Source organism: Lissotriton helveticus, chromosome 6, assembly GCF_964261635.1.
Source record: "Lissotriton helveticus chromosome 6, aLisHel1.1, whole genome shotgun sequence".
NCBI classification, from domain to species: domain Eukaryota; kingdom Metazoa; phylum Chordata; class Amphibia; order Caudata; family Salamandridae; genus Lissotriton; species Lissotriton helveticus.
Window position 1 is genome coordinate 177,549,674 of NC_136067.1, and position 20,273 is coordinate 177,569,946.

The 20,273-nt window shown below is 40.9% G+C and overlaps 1 protein-coding gene across 5 annotated transcripts in view; it reads right to left on the bottom strand.

Annotated features, from left to right (window-relative positions):
• The window catches only part of LOC144761272 (uncharacterized), a 266,932-nt gene that overhangs the window by 222,764 nt on the left and 23,895 nt on the right, over nt 1–20,273 (bottom strand). For all 5 annotated transcript variants that reach the window (XM_078646723.1, XM_078646722.1, XM_078646720.1 and 2 more), the window contains exons 2-3: nt 19,084–19,170; nt 455–541 (exon numbers count right to left, since the gene is read on the bottom strand). In XM_078646723.1, coding sequence (XP_078502849.1) covers nt 455–541; nt 19,084–19,170 — 174 coding nt within the window. The remainder of the gene's footprint in view (nt 1–454; nt 542–19,083; nt 19,171–20,273) is intronic.

The following is a 20,273-nucleotide window of genomic DNA, read 5'->3' on the forward strand; positions in this document are numbered from 1 at the left end:
CGGCAGTTGGTGACCGGAGCGGTCATTGTTAGACGCTCGGCGCCTTTAGCTCTGAGATTTATTGCTAAATAAATAACCATCAGTTACACACCTCCACCTGCATCAGCTTGTGATTTAAGGGGGAAAGGAGAACGTTACAACTTCTTTGGGGCATGGGTCAGCAGAGATCTCTATATGGTGGGCGATAGTCTGGCCAACGTGGTAGAGACAAATACCTCTGCAGTCCTGACAGAAAGCCAGCAGCCGAACCATTTTTGATATGCACACCTTTCTCTCAATTTCTTGTCACAGTATTTACTTTCCCCTTATAAAAACTACAATTTCCGAAGAATCTTGTACAGCCAATATATATTTTAGATATCAATATATATGTACATAATGTGGCAAGGCAACTGGCATGCTGCTTGAATTCTAGGCACGTACTGCTGGATTTTGATTTAAAGTGTCTGCTTACGTTTTGGAATTGCGTCTTCCTCTTGCTCTTCTCGTGTATGTTTTCCTTCCTCCTTTTGCTCCTTTAGTGTCCCATTCGATATGTGGCCTGAAACGCAGATGATAGTTGCCATTGGAGGATAAAAAAAGTGACGATTATGAGTGAGTGCATCTGCATCAAGGAGCATTAAACTCTAGACAGAACCCACACACACATTGTCACGCTTCACTGGAAGTGGTTTTGACAGAGTGGGGCCAGAAGAAGTCCACGCCCCAGCTCTCTTTGTCCTAGTCCACCCTTGTGTCCCAACACCTTAGGTGTTGAATCTGAAAGAGGTAACATGGGAGAAAAGTGAGACTGAACATTCCTACACTCCTACACACCTTAACGTGTCAATCAAGCTTTCATTACAAATCAGTGTTTTTTTGAGGCTACATGATTGCTTAAAAAGTTCAAGTCTGACTTTCTATGTTTTTGTGCATAGATGTCTGGTTATATAAATAAAGAGATGAAGATATATACAAACATTAATACCAAGTCAGTTTTAAACATTTTAAGCATGTTACAATGTGTTCTCCAAGTCAGTTTTCCTTTTGAATCATGCACAGAGACACCTAGTACTGGACCTGGGCAGTTAGTGGACAAAAGTAGGCCACATTTTAAGACTACATCCTCCATTGACATTAGTGCGACTTACATTAGAATTTAGGCCAGAATCACATTTTTTTCCATAGGTAAGTGTCTTACATCCACCCATTCAACAGTGATTCACACCTAGAGCAGATGCAACAGCTTACATTGTTAGTTTGAACAATACCCGTAAATATTACACACCACACAAAAAGCACTGTATAAGTGATCATATTTGATAGACAAATGGCAATGGAGATGTATTCCATGAAAGCTCTAATAAGTGTCCATGCTGGCCAGTATACATTTAACAAGTTAGATACCTGAATATCATAGGACATACAATATATATATATTACTGAATGCCTTTTGTTAGACAATAAATGTCAAGGACAGAATGGACTACTTAACTTTTCTTATCCGCAGTCGATAAGAGCTGCTACATCACATGCATGCATTGGTATCAGACTGACATCCCTGCTAAATGTTTTCCTGATTAGACTGACACCCTCAGTTGTTGTATCAAACTCCAGATCTAAAATCACTAAGGGTGAGGGTGCAGGAGCAAAGTTCAAACTCTTTCCATTGGGAGAGCCTCTGGGCAGTTAATGCATTAACAATGAAGAAATCCTTTACTGAAATGCCCAAGTTGTTATGCAAATAGGACTCTACTTCAAATATAAACTGAGCCAATTTAGGGCAAAAGAAAAACATATGAGCAGCGTCAGAACAACATTAATAATTTTTCAGTGGCCGACGAAGGTTTTATTTTTATATGTATGGCTGTATATCGCTCATGTATTACTTCCCAATGGTTAGACGAGGAATCACCAAATTTTATTTAATGGCAAACTAAAATATTGTCTATTTACTATTTAGAGACTGCATTGTACAAAATTAAGGGCATAAGGAAGAACATTTTTGGATATAAAGCATGGTCTCCTATTACTAATTGGATAGCATCTTAATGGAATTTTCTAAATATCTCTGTTATTGAACTCTATCTGGTATCTTCTTATTCCCATTATCTATCTTTTGTTTTTTTTATTGCTTAGCTTTAAATGCTTTGATGATGTGAGTACAAGAACGCTCTCAGTGTAAAGTCTGGGAATGTTTATCGATATGTATGATGTCTCCTTTTGTATTAATAATGCTATTGTTCTTTTTATTTTGCTTTTCTGTCTGTCTGCTGTCATAAAATTCAATAAAAAAAACAATGAAGAAATCCTTTGGTGCATCCTGCCTTGAGCAGGGAAAGAGAATAACTAATTGAACACACCACTAGAAATGATCAGTTCTCCATAGGGTGTCGGAAAGTGGTCTGCACAGACAGAGAGAGAGAGGCAGAGAGAGACATAGAGACAGAGAGAGAGAGAGAGAGAGAGAGAGAGAGAGTGCTCTCACAAGTATGAAGGTGGGTAATGTTTCTTCCACCCCTCCCAACACACTGTGTGTGCTCTCTGAATGCCTAAACCATGCAGGCACATAGTACATTATATGAGTTGTGACACAGTTAAGGAACAATTATTTTATTTGTGCAACATATAAATATGAATCACAAACACTACAAAATCCAGAAAGAGACCTACCATACACTATAAAGAATGTGCACTGATTTAATCAAACACAGTCACAATGATCCTACACATTGGCAAATACAAGACTTTCAACGCAAAGTTGAAATACTGGGTATTTCCTATCAGAGAAATAACTTTAACTTGGCCCACCTAGAAGATGATGACTTTGTGAAATATAAGATTCCCACTGGTGTGCAGGAACCATTTCCCTTTTATCCAGAATCCTCTTGGTTTTTCACTAACACAATTCCTCAGCTTGAAATCAGCCAGGTCAAATGCCTTCTCTGAAACTGTCAGGGTTCAAACCCTGCCGCAGATGCCAAAAGTAGATTTTCTTAGTTTACCTTCATGACGTCTACAGGTGATATCTCTGATACAAAGGTGATCCGTTATGCTTGCCTGATCCTTGATGCTCCCAAAAGAGGAATTATTTTTGTTGGAAGCCCGCAATGTCATGCAAGGTGGCCCATTCCCTTGCTAGGTTAATCTCCAAATAGGGAAAGGTCTGGCTAGAAATAGTTCCACGAAGAACCCAAATATGCTCAAAGAGAGGTCCTTCTGTTTTTCGAGTAAAAAAGTCCTACTCCTGGGATGACTAAGAGACTCTATGCCATTCACCGATACTGGTCTCTTCCTCAAAGTTAGAGCTGATTCTAATCTTAGAAATGCAAATACAGAAGCTTCCTGCTCCATAGACTCATCTGGAAACAGTTGAGTCTTTCAAACACACCATGTTAGACTTCTTTAGGACAGGCCTGTTACCATCTGGGCAGTTGAAAAAGGTGGTTCCACTACTACAGCTTTGGCAACTACAGCCACTCCATGTCTTCAATTGCTGCACATCCACAGGGTCAGGTGCCATTTATGTAGATTTCGTGGTACAAAAGGGGGTGGTGACCGTCTTCAGCCCGGCTTGCTTGAATCCAGTGGCAAAGTGAGCAAGGGACTCACGTCTGAGCATACCCTGCCAACTTATGGCGAACAAAGTGGTACAAAAGGGGGTGGTGAAGCTTGTTTCCGGTCCAGGGAAGGCATGGCTTGGCAGTTCGGGCTGGACTGTCCCCATGAGGCACAAGTTCAGACTGATTTGCATATGGCCATGTCTGAACTGGGGTGGCAGAGTGGGCTAAAGAACGGTGATGGATTAAACCCAGATCTGTTGACTGGGTGTGAGTGTTTGATTGGTTCAGATGCTCCGTACATCTCCACCCCCTTTTGTACCACTTTGTTCGCCATAAGTTGGCAGGGTATGCTCAGACGTGAGTCCCTTGCTCACTTTGCCACTGGATTCAAGCAAGCCGGGCTGAAGACGGCTGAAATGCCAGAAACTGGTCTTCGGAAGCTTGTTTCCGGTCCAGGGAAGGCATGGCTTAGCAGTTTGGGCTGGACTGTTCCCATGAGGCACAGGGTCAGGCTGATTTGCATATGGCCATGTCTGAACTGGGGTGTCAGAGTGGGCTAAAGAATGGTGATGGATTAAACCCAGATCAGTTGACTGGGGGTTAGTGCTTGTATTGTCAATGCTCCGTCCATCATTTCCTTTGGTTTTGCTTTGTTCGCCATAAGTTGGCAGGGTATGCTCAGACGTGAGTCCCTTGCTCACTTTGCCACTGGATTCAAGCAAGCCGGGCTGAAGACGGCTGAAATGCCAGAAACCGGTCTTCTGAAGCTTGTTTCCGGTCCACGGAAGGCATGGCTTGGCAGTTCGGGCTGGACTGTTCCCATGAGGCACAGGGTCAGGCTGATTTGCATATGGCCATGTCTGAACTGGGGTGGCAGAGTGGGCTAAAGAACGGTGAAGGATTAAACCCAGATCTGTTGACTGGGTGTGAGTGTTTGATTGATTCAGATGCTCCGTCCATCACCACCACCCCCTTTTGTTCCATTTAGGTAGATTTCAGCACCTTTAAAGGTGCTTGCCCCATCCAGTGTGCACCATCATTGACACAGCCTCTTGGTGCGACACTCTCTGAGCCAATTCCTCCACTGATTCTACCCTTGAAGTTGGCTCACATTATCCGAGGGCTAAAGAAAAGATTTCAACAATGAGCTTGTGGCTGAGCTCCTCCCTAAGACCCAGGGATCCATCTGGACGGAAGCTCTTGATCTGATTCAAATGCCACACCCATGCCTTGCAGAAATGATGATTTGAAGGCTGATAACCTCCTTCCTCCTTTCCAGAAAAGGAACATTCCTTAGCACTATAGTCCTAATACTAAGGCTAAATCTAACATTTTAACCAAAACATTTACACATTCATCTGCAGTTTCTGAGTTCCTAATATCTTTAATTGAATCACTACTTGACACTCTTATGAGTGCATGTTAAAAATCTCTCAGTCAGTCCATGAGTAAAAAGCTCAATGATACCGGCCTGCACCAGGTGATCCAAAATTGCTGTTTTCACAACTTTCTCCAAGGAGTCTGGTGGTCCAAGGTTACATTTAAGCCACTTTCCTACAGCCCCTCCAGCCCAAGAAGAGATTGTCCTGTATTGTACTGAGCTGTAAACATTATGTACCTTTCCTGATCTTCTGGCTAACAATTTTGGAGCTTCTAAAAATTACTTTCATTAGTCTCCCTAGCCACATAAAAAAGCATTTTTTTTTATCTGGTCAATGATGGTCTCAAGCCCTCCTATTATGAAGACAGTCCTAGATTCCAAAGACGCTGGCTTTGTCCGGAGAAACAGCCATACCCTAAGTTGAAATGCTTAGATGCGTTCCACTGGCTTCTCTGAGATGTCCAAGTGGCCCACATGAACATGCAATTTGATAGAAAATAGAATTCAGAGGAAAGGCTAACTACTCCTTAGAGTTCAGCTCAGCCACATCACACTCACTAGGCCTGGCCACCCCAATAAAGCAATTTCCTTATCAGTACAGGAGAAATGTTATGGCTACTACAGAACACAAGAGTGCCATGAGAAGCTCCTTGCAGCATTCCAGGCACTCCAGCACATTTACTGCTCCATTTGGGTTGTGGTGAACCTAAGGGACACAATCACTCACACAGTAGCAGTATTCACCATCTTCTGCTCATGCAGTTGCCTCGAAACCTTGTTAACTCCCCACTACACCATGAGATTCCATGAGGTGAAGTTCTTCTATTTCTCCACCAGTAGGAAATTATCACGATTCATCTCTGGGTGGTTGAGCTCATTTACAAGTGCTATACACTTGCTTTCCTTGTCGTCTCCCTGAACCACTTTACTTCCTCCAGGTCATGCTCTCTAGCTTATTCCTCAATTTTGGAGACCGAGGTGTGTGAAGACAGAATTCACCCCACGACACTTGAGGTTAGTGGAAGAGAGTGCTCACACCAACTGTCATTCTAGCCCATCTCCCTTCAACATTCTGCTGGAACGTTCAGCTCATGAGTTGCTTATGGCTCTCGAGCAGCTTGTGTCATCCACGAGCTCAACATGAGCTCAAGAGCAGACATCACACGGTGCTTACTCTGATAAGCAAAGTGACCATGGAAGTGAAGGACTTGGAAGAAAAGGCTACAGAATTGTACGGCTTTTCTTTTTAGTTCAAAATAATGATGGAGGACTCAGACCCATCAAGAACCTGGCCTCTTGATGTTTTTATGTGCTAGAACAAGTGCACAATGCTATCCTTGAGATTTGCTTAAGAGGCCCTCAATGTGGATGATTGGCTGGATCTCTAAGACTCCTATTTCATCCGCCAATAATTCTTGCACACAGTAATTACTGGCAGTTCACTATGGGGTTTCAGCACTACCTGTGCAAGTTTCTTCTATGTGGAATGACAATTGCACTGTGGATCATTTCGAAGGTGCTAGGAGTGGGTGCAGATTCACTACAGAGTTTAGGAGTCCATATATTTCAGTACTTGGATAATTGGCCGGTCCCTGCACTGGTCATAAAACATATTTGATGCACAATGTCCCTCTTGCATGATTTGTGGTTCCGGATCAAAATCTAGAAGTCCCACCTCATTCAAACTGGTTATCCCAAAATCGACCCCACGTTTTATCTCCCACAGTGAGTTGGGTATGGACTATTTAGAAGACAAAGGTAAAATGCCCCTCCTCTTAATCTGGGTTAAAATATGGTCTACCACACAAGCAGGTTTCTTAAGAGACATTTTTGATGACTGCCTGAAATTGGACTACAGATGATCTATCCTTTCTCTGGCATATGTGAAGAAAAGCTTTAATGAGATGGTCCTAAATAACCTTTTTGGTTCTCCAGATTGCATTGGCCCCCAACTAAGGCTATAGTTAAGGAAAAATGTATTATGCTAAATGAAGAGATCGCAAGTGCAAGTTGTTTAACCTCCGTTCTTAACTATTTGCCTGTTTCCACAATGAATGGGACAGAGCAGTATTTAACCTGGGTAGAAAAACCAGAAACAGATTTTGTCTCAGGAGGTTCCGGTTACATACAGTTCACTATTTGGTTGCTTTCCCTAACTCTGGTTCCTGGTTTGACTCTCTTCCGGTTTGCCCATGTAATTCCTTCTTATTACAAATGAAACCGCACTTTAGACTTTTTTGCACTTTATTTAGTAGCTTGAGAAGACGCTTTTTACGACCGCTTAAAAGCATAAGCACTTTCCATCAGACCAAAAGGGATTGATTTTTGAAAATGTTTAGATACCTCTACAATTGGTTTCTTTGTTTCAACTATATTCTGTCTATGTTAAGGTATGCTTCATATGGATAGGGGAGAGGGGTTGGCCTGGGGATCTGGGTTCGAGTCTCGGTAACGACGCCAAAAAAAACCTCCTGTGATTCTGGGCAAATCACTTAATCTCCCCGTGCCTAAAATGTAACGTAACTGGTGCTATGTAAAGCGCTCTGATACCTGATTCGGTTCGGGTCTAGTTCGCGCTATATAAAACTCTGCTAAAAAAAAAAATGGATACTTATTTCAGCTCTGATGAGACTGCTAATAGTTTTTAAATGAGCGCTAATCAACAGGAGTGGCAAAACAGTATCCTATATAATTGGGCAAATGTTTGCATATAATATATTTAAGGATGTCATGATTCAGTTTTAATTTGATGTGTGAAGCCTTTTAATCTCTGAATTCGAAAAATTAAATGATGTATAATGTGTTTTAATTCTGTCTTTTTGTGGTCATTGCTATGAGCGAATAAAGACTATTGAACTGAACTGACAACTGCACCTTGGATCTTTAGCAATGTGCTAGCTGTAGGTGCGGATTCACTGCAGCGTTTAGATGGCCATATATTTCAGTACATGGATAATTGTCTGGTGAAGGCAGGGTCCCTGCCCTAGTCAAACATCTTCGGTGCACCATGTCCCTCTTTCAAAAGGACGATGCTAGATACAACCTACATGAAGGCTTTTCTTACTCCTTTGAGGAATGCAGATTACTGGGATATGATTCTCATGTTTCTAACTCAGTCAATGATCCTTGTTCTCAAAATCTATGATTGTTAGACCTGTTGGCCTCATGGATCCTGCATGTGCCAGACACCAGATGGCAAATGAGGGTCCTTCACTGATGCCTGGGGAATTAGTGGTCCATGTATCAGGGGAGCCTATTGGCTTAGCTGCAGATTTGTAAATCGGTCATCCCAGATTTGCACTGGTGGATGTGCCCCTCCAATCTGAAGGAGGCCATACTTTCAGTCCTCTGAAGGTGGAAGCTACCATGGTGGCTGGGCTAGGGTGCCCATCAGTGTGACATTCCAATGCGGAACCTGTAGTCCATATCAGCACAGTGTTTAGACATAAATAAATTTGTGTTGCGGGAAGTTCATCTTCCCAAAAAAGACTCCCAGGAGCATTCACCTTGCTGAACCTTTGCAAGGTGATGCTCTGAGCCTTCTCTATCAATGAGACCACAAGAGAGAATTTCATCCCAAAATAAAACAAATGAGCTTCTTCAGATTAGAGTGGCCGTACCTGGTTCTAATCGCACAATCTGGACATGCTTTCACAGCAGAATGGTTGATCCTCCATCCAAGTTCAGCAGCTGCATTTGTAGAAATGTAGTGGTGCCTGCTGCAATACTTCTATTTGCCATCAGAAGGTGCAGATGTCATCTTGATTGCGAGGAAAACGGCCACAAAATCCATTTATGTAGAAAACTGAAATAGGTTTCTTGACTAGTGTGAGAAAAAAGGCCTGAATCCCTTTCAGTCCTGGCTTTTCAATGTCTTGCCAAAGTAAATCCTCAATGTCAGCACATTTGTTGGGGATGTTCAACCCTGCTGCCTTTAGAATGAGGACCTAATACATCACGGCTGAGTCCTGCTTTCATTAATGTCATCTACCTAATACATCCCATATACCATCCATTCCATACATCCTCAAACTGCTACCCTCACCCCTACCACTAACCAGAAGGAATATCATTTAACATATACGACGTTTTTTAAACCTAGCACAGGAGGAGAGTTCTCTTTGGGGACAATGCTGCATACAGCATGGAGTGGTGTGGCTCATGGGTTAGAGGCGGCAAGCCCGAGAGCAGAAGTCGGCCCGGGACCAGGGTTCAATTCCCGACGCGGCAGGGTCGTGGACCTTGGTCAGCGGACTCGATATTTCTTGCTTCGGTGCTTACTCTAATCAGGGGTTCCACTCAGCAACTCTGGGCATTAGCTTGCCTAATCTCCACAACGGCCCCACCAATTCCGGGGATGCCTGGCTCCACCTTGGGGTCTCCCAGCAAGGGACCATCCCACAGGGAAAGCCAGGACGGGTTCCCCAGAGTCATACAGTACCAGGAGACCTATGTACGGGTAGCAGTGCGCTTTACAAGCTCAAAAACATTTACATACAGTGTAGTGTTTTGGGTATTACTGCATGTTTTCACCACAGTCTGACTACTTTCCTTACTGTGTCCTCTTCATATCTTCATGTTCCCAAGGAGTTCTGTAATTCTGCAGCTCCAAGAAGTTGCCAATATAATACTAGAGCTGGTGGCGGTCGACTACTTAACCTTGTCAAACTGTAGGGCTTTCGTTTTTGGCAAAGCTCACACTGCACTTGGCGTCCTCACCAACTTCATCCTCCTCCTTCAACTGGGGCCTGGTGTCCCAAGGTCTGAGCTCACATTACAGCTGTGGAGATTTTAACAACTTATCTTCCTTCTGAACTCCAAAGATACCGAGCAGGATTCTAGCAAGTCTGTACTTTTCCTTATCAAGAAAAATCCTGTTTACAGCATGTTTACGTATGTGGAGTTCCCAGAAGAATAAAAGGTGAGCTGCTTCTCTCATCTCTCACAGTAACCAGCTTTCCTGAGAGATGAAAGAGAACAGTCCTGTTCAAGAGACAGAAAAGACAGAGTACTCTATCCCTTTTAGGCATTATTCCTGATACAAATATCACAGCCACAACGAACATGATGACTACAACAGAAGGGGAGAGCATTAAAAACAGGTGAAATACATTTATATAGAATGTAATTGATTGTGCTCGAGAAAATTCACCCAACATAACCAAAGTCGAATTCATAGGTGAAAGGCATTGGTAGGCTCTGCAGAATTGCAGCAAAATACTAATACAAGTCCAATGAGATAGATGAAGAAGACGTGACAAGGAGTAGAGTGAAAAGCAAAAAGTCATGCCAAAGGCCACGAAAAGTCCCTCAGTCACTGAAAGAGAACTGTTAATCCACACTCTGATTACAGTATTTATGAACTGCTAGACAACTCATTGTTTTGCACATCTACACTTTTTCACTGACTCAGTTGGTACAAGAAACTTGGAAGATTCAAACTTTGAAAACAAGTAATTTCTCCACATAAACAGAAATTCGTTAGATCAGATAAAACCAAAGAAGGAGATCAAGTGCCAAATTCATCACCAAAACATAGATGAAAATGATACAAATGCAAAGATTTTGTTGAAGCTCATTTTAATATAGGTTGATGAGATTTAATCTATAGAAAAAAGAACGTAAAAAAAATGATGAACAATTACATGATATGGTAGAGGAAATTATTGAAAAGATTGGGATGATAGGTAAAAGACACACACAGATTACTGATTTGTGAAGCTGGAGTCCAAATTACAGAAAGAAAAAGTGCAGCAACATCTGCATAGAAAGAGCCTCAAATGATTGAGGAAATGGAAAGACATTATATGAGGATAGTGGGGATTCCTGAGGGCATCAAAGATGCTACAGAAGGGGAATCCCTAATCAAGTGGATCACCTACTTCCTTAGGGATGAAATACTAGAGTAAGAAACACAGTATACAGAATTAGTACTACTTTCTATAGCATGTTGGAGTTCGTACACTGCACTGAAACCAGGTACTCCACCCTGAACTGGTAGAGAGTTTTTCCAAGACTTTCTCACTAAGGAGAACATTCTGTCGAAAGCATGTGAAAAAAGGTGAATTTAGTTTCAGCTGGATACCATTTATCCATATTTCCTGTCTATTCCTGTAGTATGGCCAGGTGATTAAGAGAAATTAGATCATGCTAATTCAAAAGAAAATAGTTATTCCATATTTCATATTAGTCTTGACTAGTTTGAAAACCCTCTGACAGAGATAAACACATATATTTCGTGAACCAGAGAAAGGTAATAATATTCCGATTAAAATGTCAAAAAAAGAAAAAACATCATTGACTAAGTTCTCTTCTAAAGTTATTCGGATGTAGACATTAATCGTAAAAAACTTGGATGACAGTGAGGAACAGTTAAGCTGCTTCCTGGAATGCGGCTACAGACATTCCCAAACAATGGGACAGGAGTAAATATAGAAGGCTTTGCTAGGTCTCGGCACCCGCTTTGACCTGCTGTACAGGAGGGATGGGTGGATGTTGGGTTTCGGAATAGGAGGGGACAAAATACAGAAACAAGGGCAAGTTTGTTCTTGAGCCAGAAATCTGGTAAGGTCATAAGTATAGCTACATAGCTATGTCTAGGTGTTTGAGAATCTCTACCCTTAATGCTAAATAGCTAAATGTGTCTACTATGCATTTTAAAATTAAAGAAGAGATCACATATTTGAAACCAAGGCCTCTTATAGAATGGTAGCATTTTTTCACACTTGGGGCCAAATCATCAGATACTACTTCTCAAATGCCTCGGTGAAGGCAACCAAAATAATTAGTTTTATCCCTCTTTCATAGTTGTCTATATTACTATAAGTATCAATGTCTAATAGATTATTATTGGTATATGAATGGGTACACTGGAGTTTCATAGCTGTTGAGTACATGGCTTCAATAAAGAGCTTCCTCTGCCTTTATTTCAGATGCAAGAGAAATGCCTTCAATGACATCAAAAAATATTATAATAGGCAAAGAATTCAATTGTACCACTTGTCAGCAGTTAGATATTGATGGAACGAGGTACAGAAGATTTTGTATGTACCCCATTCAAATCAATCACCCCCATAACAAAGTAATATATTAATTTTGATTGCTGTGTATTAACCAAAACACACATTACATGTGGGAAATGTTTTGCACTAACAGGTTTGATTGACATATTAATTAATGATGTAAAACACATGTTTAATCTATTTTGAGCATTTACGTGGTATAATAATGCATGTCTATGTACATTGTGCATTGCATGCTGCCTTTCTGCTTCATTTTTTAATGGCTTGCAGTGTGATGCCTTTCTGCTAGGTAACAGTTTTAAAGGATAAATATTAGCACTGGTGGGTGGGGGAACAGAAAACACATATATTCTGTGTATTCACATTTTCTTTTTGTGTTTATCTTAGTTTTGGTTGGTTGCCAATTCCAAAATGGCTACGCTTTTCCCAGTTCTGCGCAATAGAAAAAGCTTATATTATTTTGCTGAGAAGAAGCTCGTCCATGCTCTGTCTTCACTGAGAAAATTTTGCAACTTCAGCTGTCTATATTCGAGGCCATTTGATATGAACGCTGGTGAATGGCTGTGGGCCAAAATGATAACCACGAGAACAGCTGAATGTCTGCCAAGGATAAAAGCCAAGTGCCTTCAAAAAATGACCACGTGGAAACAGCTGAATCACTGAAAATGAACATTTAAAAAGGCCTGATGAGGAACAGGAACTGTCAAACTTATATTTATCAGTTTGTCAAACAAAGTTAATCACGGACATCCTGGAAGTTAAGAAATGCAGGGACAGTCGAATTTGTATCTGTCAGCTTTTTAATCAGGAAGTTATTCATGGACATCCTGAAAATTAACAAATACATTGTCGATTAACGAACATCCTGAAAGCTAATAATTGCAATGTCATGACCAATCAGAGAAAGGGAAATGGCAAGACTTGAAACATTTGAGGGTAGAGAGCCAGCAAATACAGTATAAATATCAGAGCAAAATTGGGGTTTAATGTCACAGAAGCTGATCGCAGAGAGAGATGCTGTTTGCACTGCAGCTGTTTGCAGAGATGCTGGGAGCCTGAAACTATGCCAGAAGGCTCACTGATAACCCCTGTAGATTGGAGAACGTTCCGGGGCACTAGGCCTGGGAAAAGAGTTGCGTCCGAGGAGGCCTGGGTTAGTAAGTATAGTTTTGGGGTTAAGTGCTAGGTAGGAAGGTTTCAGTGTAGAAATCTTTAGAATTAAATGAGTGTTTTTAACTATGGTTCTCTGATCTTTTCATGAAGAATTCTCTTTCAGTTACATGACCAAGGATTGATTAATCTTTTTATTTAGAGAATAATGGAATTAATGTGAATGTTTTTTATTAACAATTTTCTTGATTTATTTCCTGAATAAATAGCAATGCTCAGTGAGAATTAATAATGACAAAATAAATGCTAATTTTCTTTTATGCAAATTAATTACATAACATCTATTAAATGTTTTCAGGTGTTTGTGATTATTTTAGAGTCAATTAATTATGCAAATCAATGTACTGTTGTAGTGAGGTTAAGCTGGTCTTGACAATCACCATCAACTTCAACTTGCTCAACTAGTTGGTCCATCAACCTAATTGGTAGGGTACATTGATGCATAGATTAGTTTAGTAGGATTATTGATGCAAACACATGTTGGTGTTAAAATCTGTTCTTAAAAGGTATCCTGTCATAGGAGAGAATTCACTCAACCCATTTTATAGATCTATTTGCAAGGGTCTGGGGTAAAGTGTGTGTGACTAGGTGTATTGTACTTCGGTGTTATGGGCCAATCCGGAGTGACCTGGACCCTGAGTTGGTGATATTTCGGGGTGAGCACTGCATCAATATCACCTATACCCAATAGCATTATGACATATATTCATATATGCATATCCTCCCTGCATCATAATAATGGGTGAATTATTCTTCTTTTTTCACCATTCTTGTAATACTGGTAACAATGCTTTGTTTCCTTTTACTAATATTTGCAGCACATGTGTTTTACACAAGAATCCAATTGCTTGAATACATGTTTGAAATGCCAATTTCAGTTGTTCCTATGTCTCCCTTTGGGCATACCTAAGATAATAACGAAAAGGTAGATATTTTTCCATGATTTCCCTGGGAGGGTATCAGAGTGGTTGTGTTCTAAGGTTTAATCCACCATCTGGTACCCTGTCATTTTTAGGAGTCCATATGGCGCACTGTGAACTAGCAGCATGGAATTGGGCCAACCTACTCTGATTATATGAATTGACTGAGTTCCCATATTTTGACACATATGTTGTCCAACCACAGAGTCTTACTTGACAAGTAGGAACCATATGACACAGGAATTCATTGATATAGCACTTCGTACCCCAGAGGAAGTGCCGAAACGCATCAATGGAAGGATGCTCTTTGTCTTCTCTAATCAAACCAGGAGGAACAAGGAAACATGAGGCTGCAGCTCTCTTGGCAAATCACACAGCTGCGGTTGGTAATGGGTGTACCTGCAGGGCGGTGACATGGGGAGGGGGAGGGGTAGGGTGGGGGGTAGTAATCTATGGATTAAGGAGCTTTACAGGTAAATAAACATTTAAATAAATAAAACAAATTTCCTTGCGCGCACTGCATCGCATTTGGGGATGCAGTGCACACAACGAAATTGGTGGTGGGGAGCATTGTATTTAACAGGCTCCAAGAGTGGGCTGAAGAAAACTATGTTTAATCTGAGTTACAGTTTGGTTTCGCCCAGGGCTAGGCACAGTGGAGCAAGGATCAAATCTTACCATATTAATCAGGAAATGTACCCTGGCCAAGAAGGGTAGATTATGCTTGGCGATCTTAGATTTAACCTCAGCCTATGACTGTGTTGAACACAATAAGCTATGGGTCATTTTAGCCACTTTGGGTGTGGTAGCACCGCTCTTACATTTTTTTAAGGCAGCTTTATTCTGGTCTGAAAGCAAGGGTCCATTATGGGGTGAAGGGCGAGTGTACCACAAGTTTCCCCATGGAGATGGGAGTAAGACAGGGCTGTGTCCTGGCACTCTTCTTATTCACACTTTATATAAATGGCTTGGGACAGGTACTGGTGGAACAGTGCCATAACCACCACAAATTGATAAACACCCTATACCTGCCTCCTCTACGCGGATGATGCCGTGCTGATGGCACATACGCAGCTGGGGCTCCAACGAGTACAGACAAGTTTCACCCAGTACATGGAAAACCTGGGACTCTGAATTAACATAGCGAGAACATTTATAATGAAATGTGGTAGAGGTAGCTCAAAGTATAGGGATATACGCACAGATAACAAAAAGATAGAAGGTACAAGGAAATGTCCCTACTTAGGCATTCTTTTCGATGAAAAGCGGTCCTGGTCCCAGGCAGTTAAAGTCAGAAAGCTTTTATCTTTGAAAGCCACAGCTCCCTTCACCAATTTTTCAAGAACGCTGGGTAAAAGAGCACCTCTCGAGCTGCTAAACCTATATAAGGCAAAATGCGTGAAAACAGCTATATATGTAGCAGTTTTAATGTAATGTAATGTAAAATGGCTTTTGTATAGCGCATTCTGTCACTCCAAGGAGCATTTTGGCGCTGTGAGCCACCCCAGAATAGAAAAAGGTGGGTAAGCTGGAACAAATCTTGTGCAGATAACCCTTACACCAAAGCCTTACAGGCAGTGTCAGTAAGCGTAAAAACCCAGGTCTTTAAGGCTTTCCTAAAAAGAGCTTCTGATGGAATTTGACGAAGCGCGGGAGGAAGTTTGTTCCAGGCTCTGGAGCCTAACACTACGATGGATTTTCCCCCTTTGGTCGCTAGTCTGAATTTTGGAACAACTAGCAAGTTAAGGTGGGAGGATCTCAGATTCAGAGTTGGAAGATGCCGTTTGAAGTTTTTGGAGAGATATCTAGGTCCTTGTGCGTGATAAGCTCTAAAAGTAATAATCAAGATTTTAAATAATAGACGCTTATGGATAGGCAGCCAATGGAGGGCACGGAGTGCGGCCGAGGCCGATGATTTCCTGGGCCTGCCCAGGACAAGGCGGGCGGCGGCATGCTGGACCATCTGCAACCTGTGTAGCACGGTCTTATTCGCTCCCGCATACAGGCTGTTGCAGTAGTCCAGTCTTGATGTAATAAGTGCCACCGCTACCGTCTTTCTCGTGGACAGAGGAAGGAGGTCGAAAAACTTCCTTAGCATTCTGATGATATGAAAACAGGTACTTGCTACCCCAATGGCTTGTTGCTTGAAGGATAGCACATTGTCAAACTTAACACCCAGGTTGCGGGCAGAGGAGATGGTGTTGTGTGGGACTACAGTGACCCTCAGCCTTTACAATTGGTGGAGAATGCCTTCTTATGATTTCTCTTGGCCGTTCCAGGTGGTTGTTCTAAGTACGTATGCCATGCAAAGTTCGGGTTACCTTACATACTGGACTTAATAAAAATCCAACCAGTTCTTCTGTGGCACAGGATTTGGACCTCGGAGGAAACCACCCTTAATAGGGATAAAAGACTATGTCAAATTACTCTGGGCCCTAAATATCCCGTGGCTGAAATATGTAAGGGATTTAATGAATGCCCTGGGATATCCGGAATATTATGATGACCCAAAATCCATAATATCCATTACTGGAAAAGATTTTAAACACTCTTGGAAACAAGTAGACTATCCGTAGAAATATCAAGGTCAACCGTACAGTCCAACCAATTGATATTGACAACCTCTGGTATGCAGCTATACCTTAAAAAAATCCAAGGCATACAGGACAGATTTGTTCTAACTCGGCTTAGGTTGGACATCTTCCACCGTTTAATAGGTTTTCCTGCTACCAATGACTGGGCGAAATTACTGTGCAACTACCTATGTGATGAAATGTCCAGGCAATCAACTATCCTCATAGTGTTTTTCTGTACATTTTATGCAAAGTAAGATGTCGGTTTTGCCAATTTGATAGCTATATAGTTTTAGGCAATGCCGTTTGCCATTTTTATTTTTTCAATTTTTAGAAAATGATAATGTTATGACGTAGTCGCAATCTCTTCAAAGAACGTAATTAGATGTAGGAAATCGATTACATCATGAATTTTCGTATACCTAATCATGAATGCATATCGGGCTGCATTTATAACTAGATGCTGGAGAAGATTGTACGTTTATATTGATATTTTAATATTTATCTATGTCAACATATGAGATTTCTAGCCATGTAAATATCATTGTCTTATTTGTATCATCTTTTGTGATTTCCTTTGTAGAAATTGAATAAAGCTTATTTCAATTGAATTGACAGTATATAATTAAGAGCATGCAGATTATGAACTTTGCTAGTGTAGTTTTACATTATCCTGGCAGCTTGAAGTCCATTTGGGCATCTGGCTGCAAGGCATTGTGTGTTATTCTCTGTCACTCAGGAACACCAACTATGAATGACAGCAGGGGAAACAATAGTCGCCTTGAGGCAAGCAGTATGAATCCACTTCTCTGCTGTCAACATTTTAGTCCAGCAATTCCAGCATCAAGGTAGGCAAAGTGTGTGGCTTATCAAATCCAATAGGATGCAGCTGAATTGTGTGCCAGTTTGGTAACGGCAATATACCAAATGCTGTTCATAGTCCCTTTTTTGCTGCTCTTTTTTTAAAAACCTTTGAGCATTGACCTGTTCACAAAATTTTAAAGTTTAAATAAAAATATGAAACGCTAATATTTGCATCTTTGTATACTTCTTCACAGACTCGTAATGCGTAGCTGATCGTGTTTTAATGCTTATTTGATCCCTTTCACTTCATTAATTATTTTGGCTGATAATCAGTTCGTAGTACAGAAACGTGGAAGCAATTCTTAATCTCGTGAATATATTGCCTCAGTCCCATGTTAGCTGGCCAATAACCTTTTGAAGTTCAATGCAGTTAAAACGATTCTACTGAATCAACTTTAGACCTGGACCTGCGTTTATTTGGTCTCTTTTATTGGTTTTAGCTCCTATTTTTAGTGCATGTGATGTAGCTGCTCTTGAGAAAAAAGACTCTGCCCAGCTCAGTGCAGGGTAAACAATAAACCTTCTAGAGTGCAAGGTGCCACAATTAAAGAGAAACCTAGGGCATCGCAATACTTGGTATTTCAACGACTTAGAAGCCACACATTTGCATAAACAATTCAGTTTTGGAGTTCTTTCAAAGAAAAATGATTTAGAGCTTGGAGAGCATAGTTCTCTGCCACAAATAGTCAGTCAGCATTCATATTGCCTACAGCTGTGTGCCATGGCTGTGTTAGTTGGCAAAGGTCCCTAAATATGGTGGACGATCGTCTGGCTAGGATGGTAGTGACAAATACCTCTGCTGGAAAGTTACTGGAAAGTCTTTTGGACAGGATTATGGTCTTCCTCCCCAGTGTGTTCTGGTAGTTTAAATGTTTAGTAATATCCCAATACCTGTGTATGGTACCCTTTTGGAACTTGCACACGTCACTTTTGTTTTGTAACACACTGTTTGCTACCTCACACATTTGTTTGTTTTAGATACTTGCACAAGTGCCTCCATTGCCTACGTAACGTTTGTTCTTGTGATTGAATGTCTGCCTTTTATTGCAGTATTATACTTCTACTTGTATTTTGTACATTTTTGTAACCTGCACCCTTTTCACTTTTTTCTCCTGTAATGCACCGATTGCTACCTCATGTATTTTGGTTGCTCACTAGTGTCACTTTTGATCCATGTAACTTATTGTTTGCATTTGTATTTTGTTCCTGTATATCATTATTGATCCTTCTGTCAAGCGCTCTGACACCTTCGGGTAAAGTCCGCGCTATATAAAATTGCATAAATAAATAAAAATAAATAAAAATCCTGACAGACGGCGGGCTGTGAACCATTTTCTAAACGAGGTCCTAACTTCATTTTGCACACCTTTCTCTCAATTTTTTGTCACAGTATTTTCTTTCTTCTTATAATAACTACAGTTTCCGAGAAATTTTGTATAGCCAATGTATATTTCAGATACCAACATATCTGTTCATAATGTGGCAAGGCAAGTACTTTTGTATGTTTCTCTTCTCTATAGAAATGGACTTAACATATTTCCTTTAACTGGAACGCTGCTTGAATTCTAGACATATACAACAGTTGGATTTTGGTTTAAAGTGTATGCTTACGTCTTGGATTTGGTTCTTCCTCTTGCTCTTCTCGTGTATGTTTTTCTCCCTCCTTTTGCTCTTCTAGTGACTCGGTAGATATTTGTCCTGAAGCCCAGGTGATAGTTGCCATTGGAGAATATAAAAAGAGAGGATTAAGAGTGAGTGTATCTGCAACAAGGAGCATTAAACGCTATACAGACCCTACACACACATTGTCATCACTTCACTGGCAGTGGTTTGGGCAGAGTAAGGCCAGAAGGAGCCCATGACCCAGATATCTTTGTCCTTGTCCTCTCTTGTGTCCCAACACCTTCGCTTTGAATGTGAAAGAGGTAACATGGGAAAAAAGAGACACTGAACTTTCCCACACACCTTTATTTGTCAATCAAGCTTTCATTACAAATCAGTGTTAGTTTGAGGCTACATGTCTGCTTAAAATGTTCAAGTCTGGCTTTCTATGTTTGTGTGCATATGTTTATCTCTATAAATAAAGAGATGAAGATATATACAAACATTAATACAAAATCAGTTTTAAACATTTTAAGCATGTGCAAGTTTTTTCTCCAAGCCAGTGCTCCTTTCAAATCAGGCACAGAGAGTCTAGTTTTGGACCTGGGCAGTTAGTGGACTAAACTAGGCCATATTTTAAGACTACATCCTCCATTGACATTAGTGCTTCTTACTTTAGAACGTAGGCCAGAATCTGATTTCTTTCCATGGGTAAGTGTCTTACATCCACCTATTTAATAGTAATTCATACCTAAAGCAGATGCAATCGCTTACATGGTTAGTTTAAACAATTCTCGTAAATATTAGTGATCATGTTTGATTGACAAATCTCAACGGAGATGCATCCCAAGAAAGCTCTAGTAAGGGCCCATGCTGGTCAGTTTATAGTTTAACCTAAAAGTCATTGCGCATACAATATATACATATTACTGAATGCCTTTTGTGAGACATTAAATGTCAAGGACAACATGGATTATTTTGATTTTCTTAACCGCCATGGATAAGAGCAGCTACATCACATGCATGCATTGGTCGCAGCCTGACATCTCAGCTAAATGTTTTTCTGATTAGACTGACGCCCCTCACTTGTCAGATCAATCTCCAGATCTAAATCCACTAAGGGGGTGGGCGGGTGCAGGAGCAAAGGTCTAAATCTTTCCATTGGGAGAGTCTCTTGGCTGTTAGTGCATTAATAGTGA